This window comes from Phoca vitulina, unplaced genomic scaffold, assembly GCF_004348235.1.
Source record: "Phoca vitulina isolate PV1807 unplaced genomic scaffold, GSC_HSeal_1.0 scaffold65, whole genome shotgun sequence".
Taxonomy (NCBI): domain Eukaryota; kingdom Metazoa; phylum Chordata; class Mammalia; order Carnivora; family Phocidae; genus Phoca; species Phoca vitulina.
Window position 1 is genome coordinate 7,464,137 of NW_022589768.1, and position 23,296 is coordinate 7,487,432.

The 23,296-nt window shown below is 45.0% G+C and overlaps 1 protein-coding gene across 4 annotated transcripts in view; it reads left to right on the forward strand.

Moving 5' to 3' along the window:
• Window positions 1–23,296, forward strand: part of NTRK3 (neurotrophic receptor tyrosine kinase 3) — a 379,660-nt gene that overhangs the window by 325,058 nt on the left and 31,306 nt on the right. For all 4 annotated transcript variants that reach the window (XR_004297851.1, XM_032391894.1, XM_032391890.1 and 1 more), the window contains exons 15-16: window positions 2,457–2,629; window positions 5,704–5,947. Coding sequence is in view for 3 of the 4 variants with exons in the window: in XM_032391894.1 (XP_032247785.1) it covers window positions 2,457–2,629; window positions 5,704–5,947 (417 nt within the window). In the remaining variant the exon portion in view is untranslated. The remainder of the gene's footprint in view (window positions 1–2,456; window positions 2,630–5,703; window positions 5,948–23,296) is intronic.

The window sequence follows — 23,296 nt, forward strand, 5'->3', positions numbered from 1 at the left end:
CTCATAAATCCAGCATTCCCATAAATCTCTGTAGTCTCCCATCCCACCCATGCTGGGTTCCTCTTTTCTCCCCCCTCTTATTCTTCATGAAAATAAACAAATCACTGGCAGTCATCCTCTACCCACGGCCCAGGCCACGCAGCTCAGGAGCTGGGTCGCAGCGAGCACCCCTCTCACCATGACTCTGCCTTCTCCCACGCATAGCAAGAAACCTTTGCAAATGTCATTGTTCTGGCTGCACGTGGACACACAGCAGCATGCTCCTTTCTTAGTGGGCAGCTTCCCTGAGAAGGTGGCCAGAGCCGAAGTGCAGAGCGCATGAACTTCAGAGCCGGCAAAGTCAGCAACGGGCTGGACCGCCCACCTCCCTGCCGGGCTTAGTCAGCCCTACCTGTCCAGCATCCTCGCTGCGCCCGGCCCCTCTGCCTTACCTGGCCCTCTCCTCTGCCCTTTCACACCGTAAAATGTCTGTGCCCCCCATTTCCTTGGGGACGTGCCTAGTGGCCAATTCATCTGGTAAATTAACTCAAGCAGGTGTGCCAGCCAGGAAAGTGTTCCTGGGCTCTAGATTCAAGCCCTGGCTTCTTGCATGGTCTCTGGCAAGTCATTTCCCCGTTCTGGACCTCGGTTTCCTCACCTGTCATGTGGGAAAGCTGCATGAGATAAATCCCAGAATTTCTGTCAACGGTAGAATCATTTCATCAAATGCGTTTTCGGTGAACGCTCCAAAGTTTGAAAAGAGTGAAAGGTGGTGCCGGTCGATGTTGGAGGGGTTTGATCTCTGGCTAGGAGACCATGGTCCTAGAGACATTGAGACTGAACTCTGGGGTCCCGGAGATGGCTGAGGTCCGGTTTAATGGTACGCTTCCATTTGAGATGTGTGAATGCATACTGACTCCCAGACAGGGCTGGGCCTCAGTTTCTCCAACTCCAGCAATAAGCAGGTGGAAGGAAGCTGGTGATATTTAGTGCTCAAAGTGCATCATCTCTAATGTGTGCTAGTGACTGATGGAGGTCTGATGGGCCCTACTAGATAGGATTTTTGCATACGCACATCCCTGCAGGGCTGTCAGCCAAGGCAGCCCTGTGGATTTCAGTTAATGCGTGTGGCCGAGGCAACAGAAAGACCCCTGGCTGGCGAGGCCTTGCAGGAGTAACATGATCTACAGGGGAGGTGGGTCAGCCTAAATCACCAAAAAGGCCAGATGCTTGGCAGAGAGGATGCAAACCATTCTCATGCCTGTCTAGATTATCACTAAGCTGAAAAGAGCGTGCCAACTTCACACTCACTCCCTCATGGCCTGGTGTTGTGTCTGGTGAGGTTACGAAACTGTGTTGGTTGAAGCAAGTGGCTGTTTGGCCCTGTTTGCCTTCCGACCTCGTAGGGGAGGGAGGGAAGCCTGAAATGTGTGCACCCACCTGCCCAGGCTGTGCCTCCTGCCGGACGCCCCCCCCCCCCCCCAATGCACCTTTACTGTTCACCCTCCTTCGGGCCTGCATAGCTGCATCCCTGTGGCAGGGCCCTGTCCACCACGGTCCCTCAGATGTGCTCAGAGTCTTCTACTTCGGTCTCACCATCCCCTTCTAGTGCTAGAGTGTCCACCCTCACACCTGACACCCCTCCTGACCGCTCCTCTTCCATTTGTCTTCCTGAAACCCAGTCTGATGTCTCCCACTCACCCTGGGCTCTCCCACCCTGCAGGGGCTACGCCGTGGCGTTTTAGTGACCACAAGATGCCCACCTGCCCATCCTGCCCTGGGATTTTGCAGGACTTGATGCCATCCTGGTTCTCGGTGGATCCTAAAGCTGTTGCCCGTTCACTGCCGTTCCCATAGCTGCAGTCCCACTTGCCCCCCAGTGCCTCCTTCAGCTTCCTACTAGGAGGACACAGGTGCCTTCTAGAAGCAACATGTTGATGTTTCTCTGTGAATACACACTCCTTCACAATCTAAAATCAAGGAATAGAAAGGGCAAGGAGGCTTTATTATGCCTGATTTCTGGTAGGCTCTGGGCATAGGCTAATTTACAAAGTTAAAGCAATGGGGTGGTGGTTTTTCCACTGTTATTTTTAGCTGCAGGACCATTTCTTCAAGGAAAGCTTAGGGGAAGGCGCCTTGGTCAGGCTTTCCACCTGCCCAGCCTCCTCCCTCTGCCATTCATGCGAACTCTCAGGGAGCAAAGGGCTCTGAGATGAATATGCATTGAGATCAGTGGCCAGTGGATGGAAGGTGGGGCACCAGAAAGCTGGCTTCTGTTTCTGCAAGGATGAACAGGCTGAGGACAGAAGGAATCGGGCCTGGCTATTGTGATGTCACCTCATGGTCTTTAAACCCTGATTAAAATCGGATTGGTTGGGGACCAGCTGTCTTTATCATGGGCAGGTTTCTTCCCAGGAGGGGAGCAGACAGGCCCTTGCCCTCTGGTTGCTAAAACCCATGTCCTGCATTGTTTCCAGGCCCTGAAGGATCCCACCCTGGCTGCCCGGAAGGATTTCCAGAGGGAGGCTGAGCTGCTCACTAACCTGCAGCATGAGCACATTGTCAAGTTCTATGGGGTGTGTGGTGATGGGGACCCGCTAATCATGGTCTTTGAGTACATGAAGCATGGAGACCTGAACAAGTTCCTCAGGTAAGCAAGGACTGCTGCCCCCAGTCCTGGCCCCCAGCCAGCCCCCCTGAACCCCTGCAGTTCCCCTGGAGCCAGAAGTCACATGGCCCCTCTGAACACATAAGTCTAGGGATTAGAAATGAGAAGCAACCTTTCAATCTTTCATATCAGTTCCTGAGCAGCAAGCTTCAGGCCTTTGTCACTGATTTCTAGGGGGAAACACTGAGGATGCTATGACAAGTGAGTATCTTCTTCCTGATCACAAGGTGGACTGACCACAAGAGCAGGGTCTGGAAGAGTCTGAGGAGGGAGCCCAGAGGGCCTGCCAGCCTATAACTCTCAACTCTGAGACTCTAGAGCCACCTTTTCTCCTGATGATCTGAATTGTTTTCTCACTTGGTGCCTTGCATTTCTCAGTGTTGCAAAGTGGAGCTAATATCTTACACCCCTGCTGGAAACCTTCTTGCTGGAGACTTTTTTATGATGAATAAGAAAGTACAATGTTACAAGTTCATCAGGAGACAGAGATGGTTGAAAAACAAGAGCAGATTTTCCTCGGGTAAATTTATAACCATGCTGTCCAGTGCTGTAGCTACCTATGGATATTTGAATTTAAATTTACATGACTTAAATTAAATTTAAAAATTCAGTTCCTTGGTCACACTAGCCACATTTCAAGTACTCAGTAGTCCCCTCGGGCTAGTGGCTACAATATGGGGCAGTGCAGTATAGAATATTTCCATCAATAAAAAGTTCAACTGGATAGAATTGTTCTAGAAAGATGAGATGTGTTGTAAGAGGGTTTCCCCAAACTTGGCTCAAGATCATCTGGGTTTTGAGATGCTCTCGATGGAACTAACAAGAGACTGGAACCTCAGCCAGAAGGTTCTGGATGGAGATGCACGGCAGGGGGGCAGACAGCCTTCCCCAGGGAAGACAGCTTCTCACCACCAGAGCAGAGTTCGCGTTTCTCTGCCTCCCACATCTGCCACTTCCAAGTAGTGCCAGATGTGGAGGGGGCAGCCGTGTGTGAGGGTGTGTAGAATTTGGGGTCCCAGGAAGCAGGTGGGACAATCAGGCCCTTGACACACAGGGTTCTTTTGATATCCATTGCATCCCATGGCTGATAATGACATTTTCAGAGTTTACGTGTGGGCCATGGAACACTGCTAACACACTCACCAAAACTTGAGAGCATCTCCTTCAAGTGAGACATTGACTAGTGTGCCATGTTTTTGAGGGGTCCTGGAAAGGGCTGATAGCAGTTAATGAACTCTTCTTATGAGCTGAGTTTCCAAAAATGGCCCCCGAAGAAGGGAAAATATGTGTAGGATGTTTTGAACCTCCTGAACTTGGATTTTCACAATGAAATTTATTCCTTTCTTGGAGAACTCTGTCCTTGTCATCAGACAGACTTGGGTTCACGTCCTGAATTTGTCACGTCTTAGTGATGTAACCTGGAGCAAGTTATTAAACCTTAATTCTCTCTCCTAGAAAACAAGACTAATACTAACTGCTCCACAGGTTTCCTACCATGAGTGCTAAGTGGTTATATTGGTATAATACCTAAATGACTTTTCCACGTAGCTGGGTATTCAGTCGATGATAGCTACTATTAAATTATTACAAGTAGTATTTTATCAGGACTGTGAACCAGGATAGTTACTAATACAAGCAATGCCTTTTCTCAGTATTCAAGATCTTTATGCTGTGCTTGCATCCCCCTGGGACGGTCCGAGGGACATGCTCCATTTCCCAGCAAGCCCACGCCATAGATTCAGCAGTGCCTTTAGCCCCAGGTGCCCCAGACAGGCCTACAGAGAGCTCTTGGGGGCCTCTGTGTACCCCTGCCATGCCCAATATAAGGGAAGAGGGAAGAAAAGAGTAGAGAAGCCAGTTGGTGGCTTTTAGGGGCAGGCTGCAGCGTCCTCTACTGGCCGATCGGAGCTCAGGCTTGCCTGCGGATGCTCCTTCCTTGCGCGCTGATGCGGTAGCTCTCCTTCGGAGGGTGAAGTAGGCAGAACCCACAGGAGACAATAAAATGAATGTGTTCGTATTTAACGACTCCTTTCAGTGGAAATTGGAGAAGCAGTAAAACAGGCCGAGGCCTCCCTGTACACGAGGGCTCCTTGGTCCACAACTTCATAAATAAGGGCTCTGGGTGTGGTTATGGCTCATTGGGCTTTCTGGAGAAAAGAGTGAATACTAAAAGTGACCGATATGACAAGGCAAGGGTTTAGGATAACAAATCCGGGGCCTTGATTTGGGACGGTGGGGGAACTGGGGCTTCCCAGGCCTCAGCTTCCCAGACCCGAAGGGTCTCTCCATTCGGCCCTGCCACCAACAAAAGTTATCCAGTCCTAGGCAGTGTGGTGGATAGGGTAGGAATGTGAACTCCAGGCTCCTGCTACCCCCAGTGTGGACTGCCCACCCACAACATCATCACCTGGAGCTTGTCAGAAATGCAAATGATCGAGCTCCGCCCAGCCAATCAGAATCATAGGGGGCGGGGCCCAGGAATCTCTTCAGCACAATTGATGATGCTCCTTAAAATTTAGAGCTCTCTAGAGCCACATGTCTCGTTTCCTTCGGCCTCCGGATTATCCATATGGCCACTGCGGCACTCCTGTGACTTTGGCCAGGTCATCTGACCATTTTGTGCCTCAGTTGCTTTAATTCAAAATTGGAGTTGGAGGATTAAGTGAATTAATAGATTTGAGATCTTTAGAGCTTGGAACAGCAAGGGCTTGGAACAGCAAGGGCTCTGGAAGAGTTAATTGTTTTATTAACGATTCTGTGGTGGATATCTAGAGCTGGGCAAACTCCTGCATAGCATTAAGATACTTAAAAGAGCAGGTTTATTTCCTGATCCATTAGACAATGTCTGCATCATCTTAGTTGGGAATCTGATTGTAGTGTTGTACTCATAATGCACACTCACATATTGTAATGTTGGATAGACAGAAATAGGCAATAAGTAGGCTAAGAGAGATTTATTCATTTCTGTGGTGATTGAGAACAGGGAATCAAGAAGGCTGTTCCTCGTGATCTCCTGAATTCTCTCTGTCCACTGTCTTCTTCCCCACCCCTCACAGGGCCCATGGGCCAGATGCTATGATCCTTGTAGATGGGCAGCCACGCCAGGCGAAAGGCGAGTTGGGGCTCTCCCAAATGCTCCACATCGCCAGTCAGATCGCCTCAGGCATGGTGTACCTGGCCTCCCAGCACTTCGTACACCGGGACCTGGCCACCAGGAACTGCCTGGTTGGAGCCAATCTGCTGGTGAAGATTGGGGACTTCGGCATGTCCAGAGATGTCTACAGCACCGATTACTACAGGGTAAGGTGGCTTTTCCAGCTGCAGGACTCAGCGGCAGAGCTAACACCTTGCTCACATGTCTTTGTCATTGTCCATTAACCCTGTCACTCCGGAGAACGCACGTATGCACCCATGCCCAGACATACAATGCAGTGGTTATCCTTTGGCCACTCCTACATCTTGACATACCTGTTTATTATTCTCTCAATAGCTCATGCCTCCCTTCCTCTTGGACATTCAACTTGATGGTATTCTTACATTGCAATGACATATGCATTGTGTTCTTACATACATCAATACTCATTCTTCATGCAAACAGACTCATACATATATATGTATGCCCAAATGCACACAGAGTCAAGCTCAACTTGGTGCTACATTTTAACACCTCCCAACTCAGTCCCTGACCCAGCCTTACCCACAACACATTTTATTCTCTGAAATTATCTGGTGACTGTGTAGCCTTATCTTGTCTTCAAAGGTAGATCTTGATGAGAAGCCAGAACCCACAGTAAAGTAGCAAAAATCATTAATGTCCTGCTGAGCAAAATCAACTGAATGATTTAGGAAAGGTGAAGCAAGAAAGCATGTTATTGTTGCCAAGGAGAGAGTTACAGGTTGGCCTTAGAAAAAGCTTTCTGATTGTGGTAGGAGGCATCACATTCAATTTTACTTCTATACAGTGGTCTGCTTTATGTTAAGAGGTATCTTATCTTATTTTGCTTCCAGGATTATTTGTTCCCTTCGTCTTTGGGACACCCCTTCCAGTGGATTATTGAGTGGTTTTGACAGGGGTATTATTGCCAGGGAAAAGACAAGTGGGCACGAGTGTCATTTACCCCAAAAGAGGGAAGTATGGGAGCAGCCTGAGATGCAGAGATAGGATAACCTTTGCAAACTGATTGGAAGGCACATGCCTCAAGAAATATGTAATAGTTACTTCAGGGACATTGAGTGGGTGAGGAGTTTGAATAGGTGGTATAAGAGGAGGGTGGGACAAAGTTCTAGAGGTCAAGAGGCATGGTGGCCATTGGTTTTATCTTCTTTGTAGGGAATGAATGATCATATTGTGAGTCAAAGAGCCCAGATATGATTGTCCTGTTGGCCTAAGCATGGTGGACTATGAGGCTGGGAGTTTGGGGTTGGCATGTGCAGATCTGTTCAATCTGGATGCTCCTGATGGTTTTGCCTAAACAACATTGCTCAGACATTAGACCTGGTCACTCAAGACACTTCATTTTAGCCAGATGATATACCATCATGAGAGAATATGAGGCCAAGTAGACCAAACAGCAGGGAAGGTAGTAAGGTCTGAGCAACTAGGCAGTTTCTCAAGCCACCTACCTGTCCAACATCCCAGATACGGAAAAGGGAGCACAATGCAGCAGGCACCATAGATGGATGGCCAGGGCAGACCTGCCAGGAATCATCAAAGCAGAGTCTTTCTTTAGCATCTAGACTAATTTTTTCACTCATTTCCAAGAGAGGCATTGGTGTGGTTACTGAGATTGCTTGTAAGCTGGCTTGGACAAGTGTGGATTTTCATACCATTATACCAATAATACTGTAGATTTCTTGAGTCTAGCTGGAGTTGGCACCGTTTAATTGCCTTTGTGCTCTCTGTAATGGGGTTTGCTGGCCTGTTTGGCTGAGCTCAGATTTACGTTGGTATTGATAAAAGCAAGGGCGGGATCATCGTTTTTCCGTGTGTGGCAGATTTTTGATTATGCCAATCTGTTCTCTACTGGCTTTACCATGGTCCCAGGAAACAATATCTGGCCACAATGTGTGCACACTCAGCTGTCAAACTCACTTCAAGGACTGCCCTTCATATTTCTTGATTCTGATTCAAAAAAGTCAAAAAAATCACATCTATCAGCTATCCAATGATACTGCTTTGCCCTTGCTTTAACAACTGGGAACTGATGCTCTTTCCTCCTGGGAGAGGAGCAAGGGGTGAATCTATCTTATTTCGGTGGGCACCAGGGCTGATTGGAACTTGAGGAAGGGAGGGCTAGGTGGAAAAGGTCCACTCCTCAGGTATCTGCAATCCCTTTTTCATGAGTTCTAAGCCGGGTGTAAGCGGAGGCCAGCTGGCTTGAAAATGTATGTCTTTGTTCACAGGGAATATGAAATAAAAAAGAGCTATTGTAGTACAAACAGTGCACTATGGGAAAACTGCATATCCCACTGATGGTGGGTAGATATTATACTTTCCATATTCTGAGAGTAGTATGTATCATATCTTCGTGTTCAGTTGCTCACAATGTCCTAATGTATGCACAGCTCCCCCTCCTCACCCTCTGCAAAACAAAAGGCAGAAGTAGATTTGCCAGGGGTCACATCACTGGATGAACTCCAAAGTCTTGTTATCCACACTGGAGGACGTCAGAGTGCAAAGGCGTTCTGCATTGGGACCTGATCTTACTAAACACCACCACCATTAGCAGCCTTGGGACCCCAGCGCACTTCCCCTAACCTCTCTTTAGTTTTCCCATTTAAAAAATGAGGACAAATGTAGTCTCTTGGCAGAGTTATTTTGATGTTAAGCAAGTTACTTTGTGTAAAGAGCCTGGAATACATAGCTTACTGGGTAAACTATTGTTTCCTTCATACCCAAGGCAGGAGAACCACAGGGATAATCTGATTTCCAGATGTCATTCTTGGGTCAGAGAGAAGGACCTCCTGATCACTGGAAGATAAACTGGGATCATGTAGCTGCCTCAAAGGAGTAGGGTCTTTAAGTTGACCACATCTGGAAACTTTCCTTTCCAAGGTTTCCACTTGAATAGAAAGACTGGATCATCAGCACTTGCCTGTTCTTCTGGTCAGTGTTTACATGGTCCTCATGATCACAGCTAGGTTCATGTTCAGGTGATTTATGAAATATTTTTTTGTTTGGTACACCAGCTGAGGCTCTGGGGGAATGCAGTGATTTATTATATAGCAGGAGCATTGAAGGATTCTCTCTGCAAGCTGACATCCGGGATAGATTTGCTACTGTAGGTTACAGAAATCTGTTGAGCCTAGGAGTTTGTGAGTTCCTGGTGCCTAATTCAGTTAAATGCAGATAACCCAGGCCTCTCTCTTTGTGTGTGTGAGAGTGTGAGAGTGTGCGAGTGTGTGCGTGCGTGTGTGTGCGTGTGAACATGCCTGTGAACGTGCGTGTGTTCATCTGCCCAGTACAGAGTCCAGGGTGTGTATACAAGAGCAGGGAGAGAGATGGAGATAAACTCCTCCTTATGTTCTTTCTTTTTTATTTTTAATTTCTTAAAACAAAGAAGTGCCATCTGGCTCCTATATGAGTGATATGCAAACGATTTACACAGGTGAACTGCCTGATTTCCTGTTACATATTTGGAAAGAGAAAACAAACATCTCTGCACTAGAGTGCCAGGATCTTTGTTCTCTCTTCTTAAGGCTATGCCCGGTGACATACCTTTTCCTTCTGTGGGTCACTCACTCGACGCTTCTGAGATTGCTTGTAAGCTGGCTTGGACAAGTGTGGATTTTCGTACCATTATACCTTTCTCAGAACATTAGACAACATTAAGAAATTAGAGGTCAAATCTGGAATCAAAGAAAGTTTTGAGAGTCCTGAAGAGGAGGAGGTTACTGTGCCTAGCACAGTACCTAGCATTGTAGATGCCCAATAAAAATATGAATGAATGAACAAAGTCAGAATGAGCGTTCAGAGTTAGGCAAGAAGTAGATTAGGCCAGACCAAGAAGAACCTGAACAGACAAACAGACGCCCACCTAAGTGAGGTGAGTCTTTGAAGATGTTGGGGGGGAATCCCTTATCTGAGCAAGTAGAATCAGTATCTGGGGACAATGTCTGGAGGAGGCAGGTGAGTGGTGGTCAGAGTCAAGGATGACTCAAAGCCAGAGTCGAGTCTTGGTAGGGGATGGAGCCAAGTGCCCAGGAGATATGAGAGAAGGTATGCCAAAATCCAGACAGACACACTTCTGGGGGACATAAGGCAGGTCTGGCAGCTGATAACAAGTTCTGGGTTCTAAGCTGGAGATTCCAGATCAGGGTACTTAGAAACCCCTGAGGAGGATGACAACAGCAACCCTTAGGATGTGGGAATAATTTAGAATAAACTGATTTGACTGGTAGAATATTTGATTTTATGGATGTCGTGGTGACCCCGTAGCAGTGATGAGAAGTGTTGTCTCTTGGACCCACACTATCTGGGTTTGTATCTCAGCTTCTATAATCCCTGGCTATATGACCTTGGGCAAGTTATTTAACCTTTCAGTGCCCCCAACTATAAAATGGGACTACTAGTCCTTATCATATACATTTACTATGAGGATTAAGAGTTAATAAATATAAAGCTCTTAAGATGATGTTAAATATTAATTACTGTTACTATAATTGGAGCTAAAATACAAATGTCTTCCCAGTTCCCAAATGGGCATTTTGAATAAGGCTTACCTAAGTGTGTTAGAAGGTAGGCCAACTGCTATAGCAAGTAGATGCAAAAATATATATAATGGTTCCAACACAAATAGAAGCCTATTTCTAGGTCATATAACAGTATGAGCAGGTGAACTTGTTGGAGAAATAGCCCCTCCTCCATGCAGTCATTCCAGCTGATGGAATTCTACCCTCTTCTTTGTGTAGTGTCCTTGGTCAACCTAGGCATCCATCCCCATTCCACAGCTGGGAGGGGAAATGGGCATGAAGGAATGTATGTGGTTAATGGGCCTGACCTGAAAGTGGGGCCTGTCACTTCTCATGGCAAGAACCCAATCACATGCAGGGTCTCGCCATTTGTAAAGGAAGTGGAGTGTAGCTGTGTCCTCAGGTAGAAGAGAAGAGCATGGGTTGTAGTGAGCAGCTGGTAACCTCTGCCCCATTATGGGTGAAGAAAAACTTTCTCTTCCAACATTCTACGGCATACCATCCCATGTCTGATGATTTATCAGGAAAGTTAGGACAAGATATCCTTACTTTCTACTGCTATTCCCATCCTGAAGATGGAGATGATAATCCTGAGATGCCCCTTTTATCCTCTGCTTGCAAAATCCTGGTGTCACGTGGCATTTGTAAGCAATGGGGGAGCTTGGCCCCACCTGCCATCTTGGTGCTTTTGTTCATCCCCCTGGAAAGCAAAAAGGCATGCCGACAAGAAAGCAAATTCAATTGATTGGGTGGGGAAAGAGGGAATGTTCTAAATCAAACAGAGTCCAAGTTAATAGAAAAGAAAATACATTCTCAAAGTTTTGTTGACTAATTAATTAGTTTTTGGTCTCAAGTGGAGAGGTCCTTAGATGGAAATCAAGTAGCTGGCAGTGTGTTGAGGAGAGCCAGAGCTATGAAATAACTTGTAATTTACTTTTACCTTTAAAAGTTAATGATGGTGATTTAAGCTAACTGACTTTCAGGATTACATGGAGCCACCAATACCCCTTGCTCTTTGTTGGGGTTTTGGGAGGCTCATGCAGTAACTGGTACCCCTCTTCCCTGCTCAGATTCTGAGTTCTGAGCCCTTTGAGACAGAGAACCCAGACAGATGGAGATTATAATGTGTACTTGTATAGTGATAGAACAGTTGCAGATGGTGGCCTTGCTGGGCAGCAACGATAAGCTCCCTCATACTGAATTCCCAGACTAGACTTTCTGCTCAGTCATGGCAGCCTGGGAATATTGCAGGCTTTGCCCTACTAGGGTAGAACTCTTGCGGCTCCTCTCTGTTCTCTGTAGATAGGCAGATGCCCATCAGAAGGGGAAAGGGTGTGGCCTGCATGCTGGCCCCCACCAATCAGAAAAGTTGTTCCTCCCAATGGGTGAGATTCAGGCTAGAGAGCTACCAGATGGTTACTCCAGTAGGTGTTCCTCCAGTTGGAAATCTGAAACAGTGCTAAAAAGGTGGGTCTCTCACAACTCTGTTCATCCTCACCTGGGCAAGGGGCTGCCAGCCACCCTGAGTCTTAAATTCTTTCCTCCAAGGCCCAGAGTAGGGAGATCTGACCCCCTGCTTAACTGCCTGGGAGAGGAGTAGTAGCTGGACATATTGGTCCTTGAGGGTTGCTCAACCAGTTTGGTGAGAGCTTAGCCAGACTTGTCCCTAGGGTTTTAGCCATTAGGTTTTCCTTAGCAGACCCAGGCACCATGGTAGGAAAAGTGATTCTGACTATTGAAAGATGAGGGTCTCCTGCAGGCTGTCCAGTGGCCTGAGCCCAGTTACGAGGCCTGATCATTCCCTTGCTGTTTGTTGGATATCCTAATAATTTGTTACCCATATTCCTATTTATCTGGAGGAGAACAATGGGGGGGTTTATATTCCATTCCTAAAGAACGGGATGGTCCCATCTCTTATTCTTTATAAATATGTTTTCATTTGGAGTAATTTTAGATTTCCTGGAAAGTTGCGAGATGGTAAAGAGAGTTCTCATATGCACTTCACCCAGTTTTCCCTACTGTTGGCCATGGTACATTTGTCAAAGCTAAAAAGAATTCACATCAGTACAAATTGTTAACAAAACTAGACTTTGTTTGGATTTTATCAATTTTCCCACTAATGTTCTTTTTAATGTCCCAGGATCCATTCCAGAATACCACACTGCACTTAGCCACATTGTTCCTTAAAGGCAGTAGGACTTTTATGGTTGAAATCTGGGTGAGGGGATCCACTGCCCTATTATAGTCTCTCCTTTGGCCCCTTTGGCCCCAGGGCAACCCTTCATTCACCTTTCAGAGGCCCCAGAGCTCCAGACTTCCCTGTGTTCTGGAACAGGGGTAGGTGGGCTCTAAGAAGCTCTTAAGGAACCCTATTTGGTGAGGACTTGTAACTCCAGAGTCTTAAAGGAATCCTTCAAAGCTGTAAAGTCATTGGTCACTGTCTTTAGAGAGTAAGCAGACAAGACTAGAGCTTAGATTAGGAGGCTAAGGGAAGGCTGGGGACTCCTCAGGTTTCCAGTCCCTAAACTGTATGTGTGTTCTTTTCTTCCACCTTGGGAGAGGGTGCCCCATGATGGCAGAGAGACATGGCCACAGGTAGACATCTGGGCATGCTCAGAACTTTAGTTGCCAGAATGGCTGCTGTAGGACTTGGTGCCACAGCACATATATCTTGAGTGAATTCTGAAAAACAACTTAAGTGCTAAGACCCATTAAGCTGCACAAAGCTGCAGAGGGAATGAACACGGAGGAAGGTGTGGAGGATAGATTTATGCTAATTATAGGTATTACAACCTTGTTTCCTTGATTAAAGCCAATGGATTTGCACACCGATTATCCAAAAAATATCAGGCATTTTGGAATCCCAAGTCTGTTGGGAGGGATAGGACTGCTGTTTAGGATATCTCAGTCTCCAGGCCAACTCTGTGTCCAGTTAGAGGCTCCACTTTCATCTGTAAAATCTGGGGTTTGGATCCTGGTTTTGTGGTCTTTTTTAGATTTTACGTACTGTGGGACTAAGTTCTAGGGGTAATGATAACTGAGCCAGAGGCTTGGCTTCTTTAGAATAGAAGGGAGACAGGGCTGAAAGTATAAGAATAAAGCCAATGCCCTCTCAAGCAGTCTCTATTATTTTTTTAAAAAGATTTTATTTATTTATTTGACAGAGAGAGACAGTGAGAGAGGGAACACAAGCAGGGGGAGAGGGAAAGGGAGAAACAGGCTTCCTGCCGAGCAGGGAGCCCGATGCGGGGCTCGATCCCAGGATCCTGAGATCATGACCTGAGCCGAAGGCAGTCGCTTAACCAACTGAGCCACCCAGGCGCCCCAAGCAGTCTCTGTTACTGCTTTGCCCTGGACCATAGGTGTTCAATGTCCCAGCCCCTTTTCCCCCTCCTGATGAAACAAGGGAACAACCTCCAGTTTTGAAATAGTCTCTCCCCACAATATCTGGATCTACCTTAGTGATTGAAATTTGCTTTTTTCTCTTTCTTCTTCTTCCTCTTTGAGATACTTAGGGTAATTAGACAAAAATCAGCCTTGTGGGCATAAGAATTGCTGGGCAGACTTTCTTGGATGTCTTTTCAGTGATGGGAATTATCTGGATTCTTCTGTCCATCTCAGCACTTCCAGACCTCCAAACTTCCTAGACGGTATTATACTTTATTGCAACATGGTGGTAGTGCTATGGACATCTACCTGCAACTACAGCAATCTACAAAGTTCAGACATTAATATAGGGTGGGATCTGGTGTTTTGAGCCATGGAACACTCCAACAATCTGGTATACAGATGACTTGGAGAGGACATGATGATCAGGAAGTTGAGGTGCAAACAATGGGACTCCAGCAATGAGGTGAAAAAGTTATTTTGGGCATCTCCCTTATAGGGGCTTAGGAATGCTAGTGCTGGGAGATACTGTCCCATCTTTGCTTATGGGGTCTTGGCAACCTGTGACTCATGTGGTGGCTAGAATGCAGGACCAGAGGCAGGAAGCCTGTGTTTAGTTCATGCCATGACCACTGACGGGAAATAAATACCTTTCTTGCCATGGACCCGAGTTTACCATATGTAATGTAGGCACTTCCTGTCTTTCTTTGTCATTGTTTTGAGGCTTCTCATCTCTTCACTCACAGGTGCTGGCCACACCAATAGCATTGTTTTCTCTTACTTCACAGAAACTTGGTTGTGGGTTTGATGGATATTCTGCAGTTTTGTCTTAAGATACATTGATGGCTTCAGTGATCCTTTTCCTGGATGGGGCTTAAAGGGCTGGATTCTGGTTCGGCCACTCACTTACTTTGGTGATACTGACTTTAGATCAGTATTCTTGACTCTCAACTTAGAAGGCGGGATTAGATGCATAGTTTTCCAACACATTTTTTTTTAATAGCGGTAAAACCTTTTCTTCAGATGGCCCTTAGACGATAGATAGAAGATGATAGATAGATGGATGATAGATAGGTAGATTGATAGATAGATAGATAGATAGATAGATAGATAGATAGATAGATAGACAGACACACATGGCCTTAGTTGAAGTGGAGAAACAATGGAGCCATGGCATTCTGCTCCCTCTGGCCTGCTCCCAGTCGTGGGGCTCTGGCAGCACTTTGTGGAGGGGCTTCCATGCCCTGCAGGGCTGAGCACTGGGACCCCTTCAGTAGGCTCCCCCATCAAGATTTAGGGCAGATTTTATCTGTCCCAGCCACATGTAATAGTGACATGAAGAAGAATGGCAAGCAGCAGGGAATCAGTGAATGAATAACTGGATTTGAATGAATAGCTGTTTCTCTGTGGCTCATCAGTTGACCACGTAAGCCCAAACCAGCTAAAAGAGAAATGCTCAAACCAACTAAAAGAGATATGCTCATTTTACACATGCTGATTATGGGACTCTGTGTTTGCAAAACAGCCTCTTAATGTTCTGCCTGGAAGGAAGAAGGTCTTCTGAGACCTTGCAGAGAAGGAAGCTTCCAGGGATTATTAGCCTCCATTTTATGGATGAGCCTCAGAAATGCTTGGTGATATGTTCAAGACCCTGAGACTTCTCAATAGCAAAGTCAGTGTTAGAGCCTTATGCCTGAGGATGAGGAATCCACTTTGAACATCTGCTGAGCTTTGTCTATGCTAGTTTATTTCCCCTTGTGCCACATCCCCTAGCCATTGAGAAGGTCTTTGTGCTGGGGACAGAATTCAATTCAATTTCCCGACTATGTGCAAGGATGAATAGAATGCAATCTGTGTTTCCAAGGAAATTAAAATTTCATAGGGAATATAAAGCAGGGATGAAAATGTGTAACTCTCCCACAGGCTAGAGGAAAAAAAAATCATACAAAAGGGTTACCAATTTCAAAAGCCCATTTAATCAGAGGGACAACTTGGGTCTTAAGGGGTGGGTGGGTAGTCAGTGGGTTGAATTTTAGGAAGGCATTCCTGTCAGAGGAGTAAGCATGAGCCAAGGCATAGAGGTAACTTGGAGGCAGGCAAACCAGGAGGGTGATCTGGAACAGCGTGTCACTCAACAGGCTGAAATGGCAGATGCATGGAAGATGCACAGAAGGAAATGTCTATAAAGGAAGGATGGGGCTGCTGTGGCAGGTCTAGAAAGGCTGGCTGTTCTGACGTGGGTGCCGATGGGCCATCATGGAATGTGTGTCATCTATTTGAGTTTAAGGGAGGCTGGGTGTGAGGACAAGTCATCAATGGCATATAGGATAGACTGCAGGAACCCAGGAGCACTAAGGCATGAGGCAGCGAGCCCTTGTGCCCTGTGGTAGCAGCTGAGTATGTCATCAATGGGGCCTGGGAAGGTCAACTGAAGGCCAGGACCTGGGGCACTCAAAGCTTCTTGCAGTTTGGGATCATAACCTTGAAAAAGAGTTAACAGTAACATTGTGGGTCAGGATGGATTTTTTATAAATGCATCTTTTAGGCCACCTCACCCAGTGTGCATCCCTTGAGTGTTAGAGTGTTAGAAACAGATGAACAAATGCCAAATCATTCCGTTTTAAAGAAACATGAAGCTTGGAAGGAATCTTAAATGTCATCTGTTTCACCCCTATGGCCCCAGGCAGAACAGCGTCAAAACCACCCCAGGCAGATGGTTTGCTCACTCTATTCTGGTGCATCTCCCGGGATTCCACAGGTCCCCTCTTATTCCTTCCAGATGTGGCTAAGGGAAGTCATTATAAGTAAGAGATTTATCTTTTTTCTTTCTAATTTGTAATACCCTTTAGAAGTGGGATGTTCTCAGTTATGTCTAGACAGAATTCTACCTGCTGTAAGGTAAGTCTCTTTTATCCTCTATTCTTAGTGGAGATAAACACGGTTTAGACTACAAAACAGACATTATAACACCAGGAAAATGCTAAGCAGCTCACTGAAACCAATATAGCCTTGTCATAGATCATTGGGTGTATTTTGTTCATTGGGTGTATCTTGACTGACGAAGAATCTGTGGAATATAGGTTTCTCCTTCCCTTACCCTGCCAAAAAATAACATCCTTTTCCTGAGTGCAGTTCCAGGTGCTGTCTCCCAAACTTGGTTTCATCTCCTTGTAATTCTGAAATCTGGTTGTTTTTTTCCATCCATGATGGTGGTGCGAGGTATGGGATGGGTGCTGTCATAGGCTTAACCTCCACAGGGACAGGTACTAGAATGTAAGATGGGGAGGTGCCCCATCAGAAAATTCTGGGCCCGAGGCGTGTTTACATTGGAGCTCGTCCTGAAGAAAGGAGAGGCAGAGGCAGTATCTGGAGGGCTAGTGAACCAGGTGTGGATTCCTTCCACTCCTCTCTGCTCCTCTGGTGGATGGGCTAGCCCGCCTATGTCACCTGACACTGGCCTCTATTTTAACAGACCCTGTTTGGGTTCCTGAAATGTAAAAGGCCTTTTTTTTTTTTTTTTTCCTGAGGCAAACTGAATACATAACATATAAAGATACATAAATTTCCATACAAATATCTTCTTTACCAGCTGTAATTAAGATATTTGCATGTAAAGAGAACAGTGTGTTCCCTTGACTTCCTCCTGGTAGGGAATTGTATTTTTCTCCTAATCCTCAAAACCCAAGACTTTATGATCTGTTTGTGTCTAACCAGGAGGAGGAGGGGGAAGAAGAGGAGAAGGAAGAAGAGGCAGAGGACTGGGTCAATATAGCATCTGTACGGTGATTAACATAACATAATAAAACAAACAAACAAAAAATATAGCATCTGAAATTTAGAATTTTAAACACAGTGTTTACTCCTGGTTGTTTTTGTTTTCAGGCCTAGCTCATTCCACAGGACAAAGTTGAGGTGGGGGTGGGGGAGAGCCCAATAGAAAGTGGGCTGAGCACCTGCTAATTCTGGAGTCAAGGAGAGAGATACGCCTTTGAATCCTGGAGCTTCTGCTTATGAGCTATGTGACCTTAGGAAATTTTCTTAAATGCTCTAAGCCTTAGATCCTCATCTGGAACAGAGAGGGAGAGAGAGAGAGAGAGAGAGGGAGAGAACAATTTCTTCTTTTAGGCAGATTAAATAAGATAATGTATGCAAATTGCCTGGTTCCTATGAGTCACTCAATAGATGGTAATTATTATTCTATGTAAGTGAATAAGGTAGAAATGATATATAAGAAATTTTAAATAATTTTGAATTACAAGCCAAGGTATTTCCTAGGACGGTCTTTGGTGCTGGATACTAAACTTGGGGGTGAGGAGAGCCTGGAGAGAACTCTGAGAAATAAGAAGCAAAGCCACTTCCTCCACTGGGACTGGTTTAGACATTTGGGTTTGTCTGTTGGAAGCCCAGGAGGAAAGAGAAAGCATCTAGTTGGTCAAGGGAAGAGCTTCCCATTGTAGAATTGGCAGCTCCAATTAGAAGCTAACTTTTGATAACTGTAGACCATGAATTCTATGGTTGACAAAGGTCTTCAGAATTAGAGCCCATTCTCCAGGCCTCCTAAATGTGTGCCATCCCTTGTTGCCCCAAGGGAAGATGTTGGGGTCGTGTACACTAGAGCTTTGGGGGGTACAGGCAAGATCTATAGAGAGAGATATAGATAAGATAGAGATAGAGATATTAGATAGAGATATATAGGCAATATATATAGATCTGTATAAGGCTGGTTTAAGTCTAGTCCTCCCTCCCTTCTCTCTCTTGTCATAAGCAGCAGGATGATCGCTGCTCACTATTGTGCATAACAAGAGATAATGGATAGACAGGAGCTGTTGAAGTGTTGGCTTGGGTACTACTGGTTTTATCACTGCCATCATCACCAGTGCCACCAATATAGTCTGCTTAGTAAATGGTCATGTACACTCTGGAAAAAAAAAAATGAGTCAAGTTCATCAACATCCCAAAGTTGATTGGCAGGGTTGGTCAGTATGCCGTCTCTTGCACTCTGCCAATCGTCATGACAACCTTGGCCACATTTTCCCCATAAAGTCAGGACAACCTTGGCCACCTTTTCCCCATTGAGCCTCTACAGCCAGGATGGACCTTTGATTTGTGGTCCAGTTTGTTCTTGAAGTTGATCATTTTCTTACCCAGTGGTTGTCAACCCCCAGCTTCCTGATCTTTGTATTTCCTTATTTATTCATGTCCTTGACTTATTTGGGTACACACATGTCCTATAGTTCTCCATACCCTAAATTTCCTTAAAAGCAAAGGTGTCTACTCTGTCTTTATGACACTGCTTAATAAAAGTACTTAATTAAAAATATATATAATCCTATGTCAAATGTTTATAATGGGTAAGGAATAATGGCCTAAGCATTTAATCCATTTTAAATGGATCCTTGTAAGTCCCCCTTGCAAAACACCAATAATCAGTGTGTGGGGACTCTGGGTAGATACATCTGGATCTGATTCCTTACCAAAGACCCAACCATCTGCTTATCAGTGAAGAGGGCTGAGGGGATGTCTCACAATAATTAAAACACCCATGAGACTACAGTTAGCACCCAAAGGACAATTTATGAATGCACACAGGGGGCCAGATTATTCAAAGGCTATATGATCAAAGTATTCACTCCCAGTAAGCCAGTTTGTGTGGGAAGCTTGATCATACTGAGAAGGTTGCTTAAAGGAGAAGTTAGAGCAAGAAAGTCAGACGAATCAAATTGTCAGTAGCATCCGGCTAAGAAAGACTGATATACCCATTCCATTTGATAACAGAGACTCCTTGGCTTCCCAGTAGGTTCAGAAATACTCCAAGTCTTTTGCCCAAATCCACCCCACTCCCCGACTGAAGCTGGAAAGGGATAAACATTGCCACTATCCAATTCCATGTCTACTCCCTTTCCAGGTCTCTATGACCAGCCAATACTCCTTCTCAAAGACATATTTTTTTTTCCTTTGCATCAATCAGTGTACAATTGAGTCATGATGGCCTGAAAGCCACTCAAGCTCTTTCAGATGACCTTGGGCCTATATTCTTGTTTTCATCCGTTTTATGCTGATCTTAAAGAGACCATTGTATAGTCTTCATTTCTAAATAAGGAGGAGTCCCTTTACTGTTAGAGTAATGCTTTCCATGTTGCTAGATTTCCTTTATACCTAAAACAGGACTCGTTGCTTGCAAACCTAATTGCCTTGATACCAAGTATTATATGCTGCAGGGATGGCAAATAGATCTCAGGTACCAGTGCTGATTGCTCAGCATAGAATGATAAAACAAGTTAGTGGTTGCATCTAGAGTCAGTGAAAAAGCATATGGGATTAGTTGGTGTTGTCTACCATGGGTATAGGAAAGGGAATTAGTGGTACATATGTCATATTGTCCCAATCCTGGCATATCCCATCCCAGTCAGTGCTCTCAATTCAAGGATTCTACTGGATCTTTAGTCATACTGAAACCTTAGCTTCTCAGAGTTGGAGGGATCTAATAAGGCAGTAGGTGTGAGTTTACTGAATGCATCTATCTGTGCTGAAGGATCATGTACAGAGGGAGGACTTTGCCAGGTGGGCCTGTTACTGGGACTAACTTATGTTTAGATGCCCAAGTTCACATAGATGAGACTAGAATCCCAATATCCTAAATTATCTTCTACTTGCTTTTTCTCACTCTTCCCTTAAATGTTTTTGTTGTTGTTGCTGGTGGGTTTTTTTGTTTTTATGGTGGGCGTTGTTTTTGTTTTTTTAAGACCTTATGCTGTTCTTGGTAGATCTGTTTCCACTCTGCCAAGATTTCTTTGTGGTCTAGATATAGCTTTTCCTCCCGGCTCTGTGCCACCTGCAACTTTTATCAATGTACCAGCAATTACTTTAAGCTTATTTTTAATTTGGGGGGATGTTGAATAGCTCAAGTTTGGGGTATGCTGCTGGAGTCTTGCTCCCAAGAGCTGTTGATCCAATTATCAGCATTCTTTGAATATAGTCCTTCCATGGTTATGACTTCAGCAGTTTGGACTCTTCTCCTCCACACATTAACCTCTTTGTTCATAATTATTTCGTGAGAGTCCTTGATAAATTCCTGGGTAAAATTTGGGTGAGCAATCTATGCTGGCAGATTAGTGAAATCCTGGCTAGAAATAAACTTGGAGATCATCTTGTCAAACCCACTTATTTAACAGATGGGGACATTGAACCCCAGAGAGAGAGAGAGCAGGTGTCTCTCAAGTTCATGCATCTATTTAGTGGTAGAGTCGAGGCAAGAATATTGGTGTCCCATCTCAGATCCAGGGCTTCTCTCTGATCATCATTGAAGTACTTGGAGGTCAGTTGGGCCAGGATTATCATTCCTACTTACAGACCAGTGAACTGAGGCTCAGAGAGATTAATTAGTATTCTTCAGATTACATGAAAAATTAGGGCAGAGCAGAGTTAGTTTCAGTGCTCTGATTCATAGGTAAGGTTTTTTAAGGAATATGAGGTCATTTTTGAATAGAAGCTTTAAATAGTGTACCAGTACAGTAATGGTCTCTCTATGAGGTTAGGTAGACTTTACAGTTAGAAATGTGAACCTATAATAAGCCAGTTCCATGATTTTTTTCTAGTTGGGCTTGTGGCAAAGATATTTATTGAAGAGGAGGCAAACACTTGGGATGATTCAAAAAGCAAGGAGACTATAATTCAAGGAGTTCAGGGTCTCCAGGGTGGTAGTAAAACCAGCACCAGCAAGGTGATTTGGGCCAAGCATAGTCCCAAAACTACAACACGGATTGGGTGAAAATGAAGAGTAGGGAAGAGATGCCAAGAGCAGGGGAGATGGTTATCAGAGATGAGGAATGCTACCCTAGTACCTCTAAATATGTTGCAGGAAGTGATTTTTTTAATTTTTATTGTGAAAATGTATTCTCAAGAACATCTGTCAACACCTACTTGTTCATAGTAGCTCAGGATTTCTGAAATGGCAGGATCCAGGCCTTATTTCTCCAATCACATAACTCCATATCTGATATATGATATATAGGCTTTCTGCAAATGTCTGTTAAGTGAAATAAACAAGGAGGCAGGTACACCTCTTGGTGAATGACTGCACTGGGATGAAGCTCCAGAGCACTGCAGTTTGGGACAATCAGAAATCACAAAACCAGGTTTCATCCCATTCAGAGATGCTCCGGGGAATTGTCCTCCATCATTTTGGTCTGGTAAATGGGCTCGGCAACGTGTTCCCTTACCCACAGGTGTGGCAGGGCTAGAAAACTCTAGGGCGGTGAAGTGCAGTGCCCCAAGCACTTACCTGTATCATATGAAAATGGAACGGACCACCCGGTAAGATAATGGGTTCTTCATCCCCAGGGATTTTCCAAGAAATCTAGATGACCATATTTTAGAGATGTTATGGGGACACATGCATCAATCATGAGGTTACAGTAGATGACCTCAAAGTTTTGCTTTTTACCCAATTCTGAGATCCTGAGTCAACTCAATAATAGAAAATGCTTAGATAGATATAAAGCGGGAAAGTCATTTAAAGAGCCATTATTATGCATGTGTAAGGAACTATGTCAAGTATATGTTTCTGTGATGCTAGGAAATATTTCACCCTCTTCATATCTACAAATTCACACATCTGCTTTCTTTCTCACTTCCCTCACACCTCACCATCTGTCACCTGCCCTCTCTAGCCCACTGCTCTCTATGCCCGGGTCTGTCCCGCTCTGAAACCTTGAAGCCAGGAGGTTCTCCCTTCTTGCTACTCTAAAATCCACCGTCTTTTCTACATTAAAGAAAAAAATCTTCATTTGACCTTTCTGCCCCTTCCAACTGACACGCGTCTCCTCAACTACTAAAATAGGTCGTTTTATCTTCTGTCTTAATTTTTGGGCTTCTGATCTCACCACTTCATTGACTCTAAATTTTTGGGGTCACTAATTATCTCATCTTGGCAAAATTCAAATGCCTTTCCTCTGAAAAGTCTAATCCTTTTCTGAACTATCTATTGAATGACATTATTAATAGCTGCCCCATTCTTTCTCCACCCTCTGTTCCCTTGCTGTTTAACATCTTGTTCAGTGCCATCATGATGCCTGGTTCCATGATGTATTCCCCATTCCAGCCATTCTTTACTTCATCCATTGGTTTCTCTTCTTTCTCTCCTTTAAAGTTCTGGTCCTGCTATTTTAGACATCTACTTTGGGAAACCTCACACACTCACATGCTTATAACGCCTTTTTGCTTTTAGGTAGGAGCTGGTTGGATTTACATTTTTAGCCTCCACCTCTTCTCTCTTTGATTGCTTAAGCTGTTAGCCTCCCCTGGAGAATTCACTGGTGGTTAAAACTTGCCTTGTTGGGGATAAAAGTCACCATGGCCATCTCCTGCTTCTCAAACAAACAGCCTGTTGGCATCAGTGAAAACCGTCTTGGGACATTTCCCAAAGTTGAGTCATTTTTGAACCTGTCGCTTCATCACCTGTACCTGACTCCTTACCTGATCCTGCTCTACCTCTCTTTACTCCAATGTCCTTTGTCGGCAGGAACTGCCCTAGTCCACTCCCTAACCAGACCAGTTCTTGGATCGATGCTT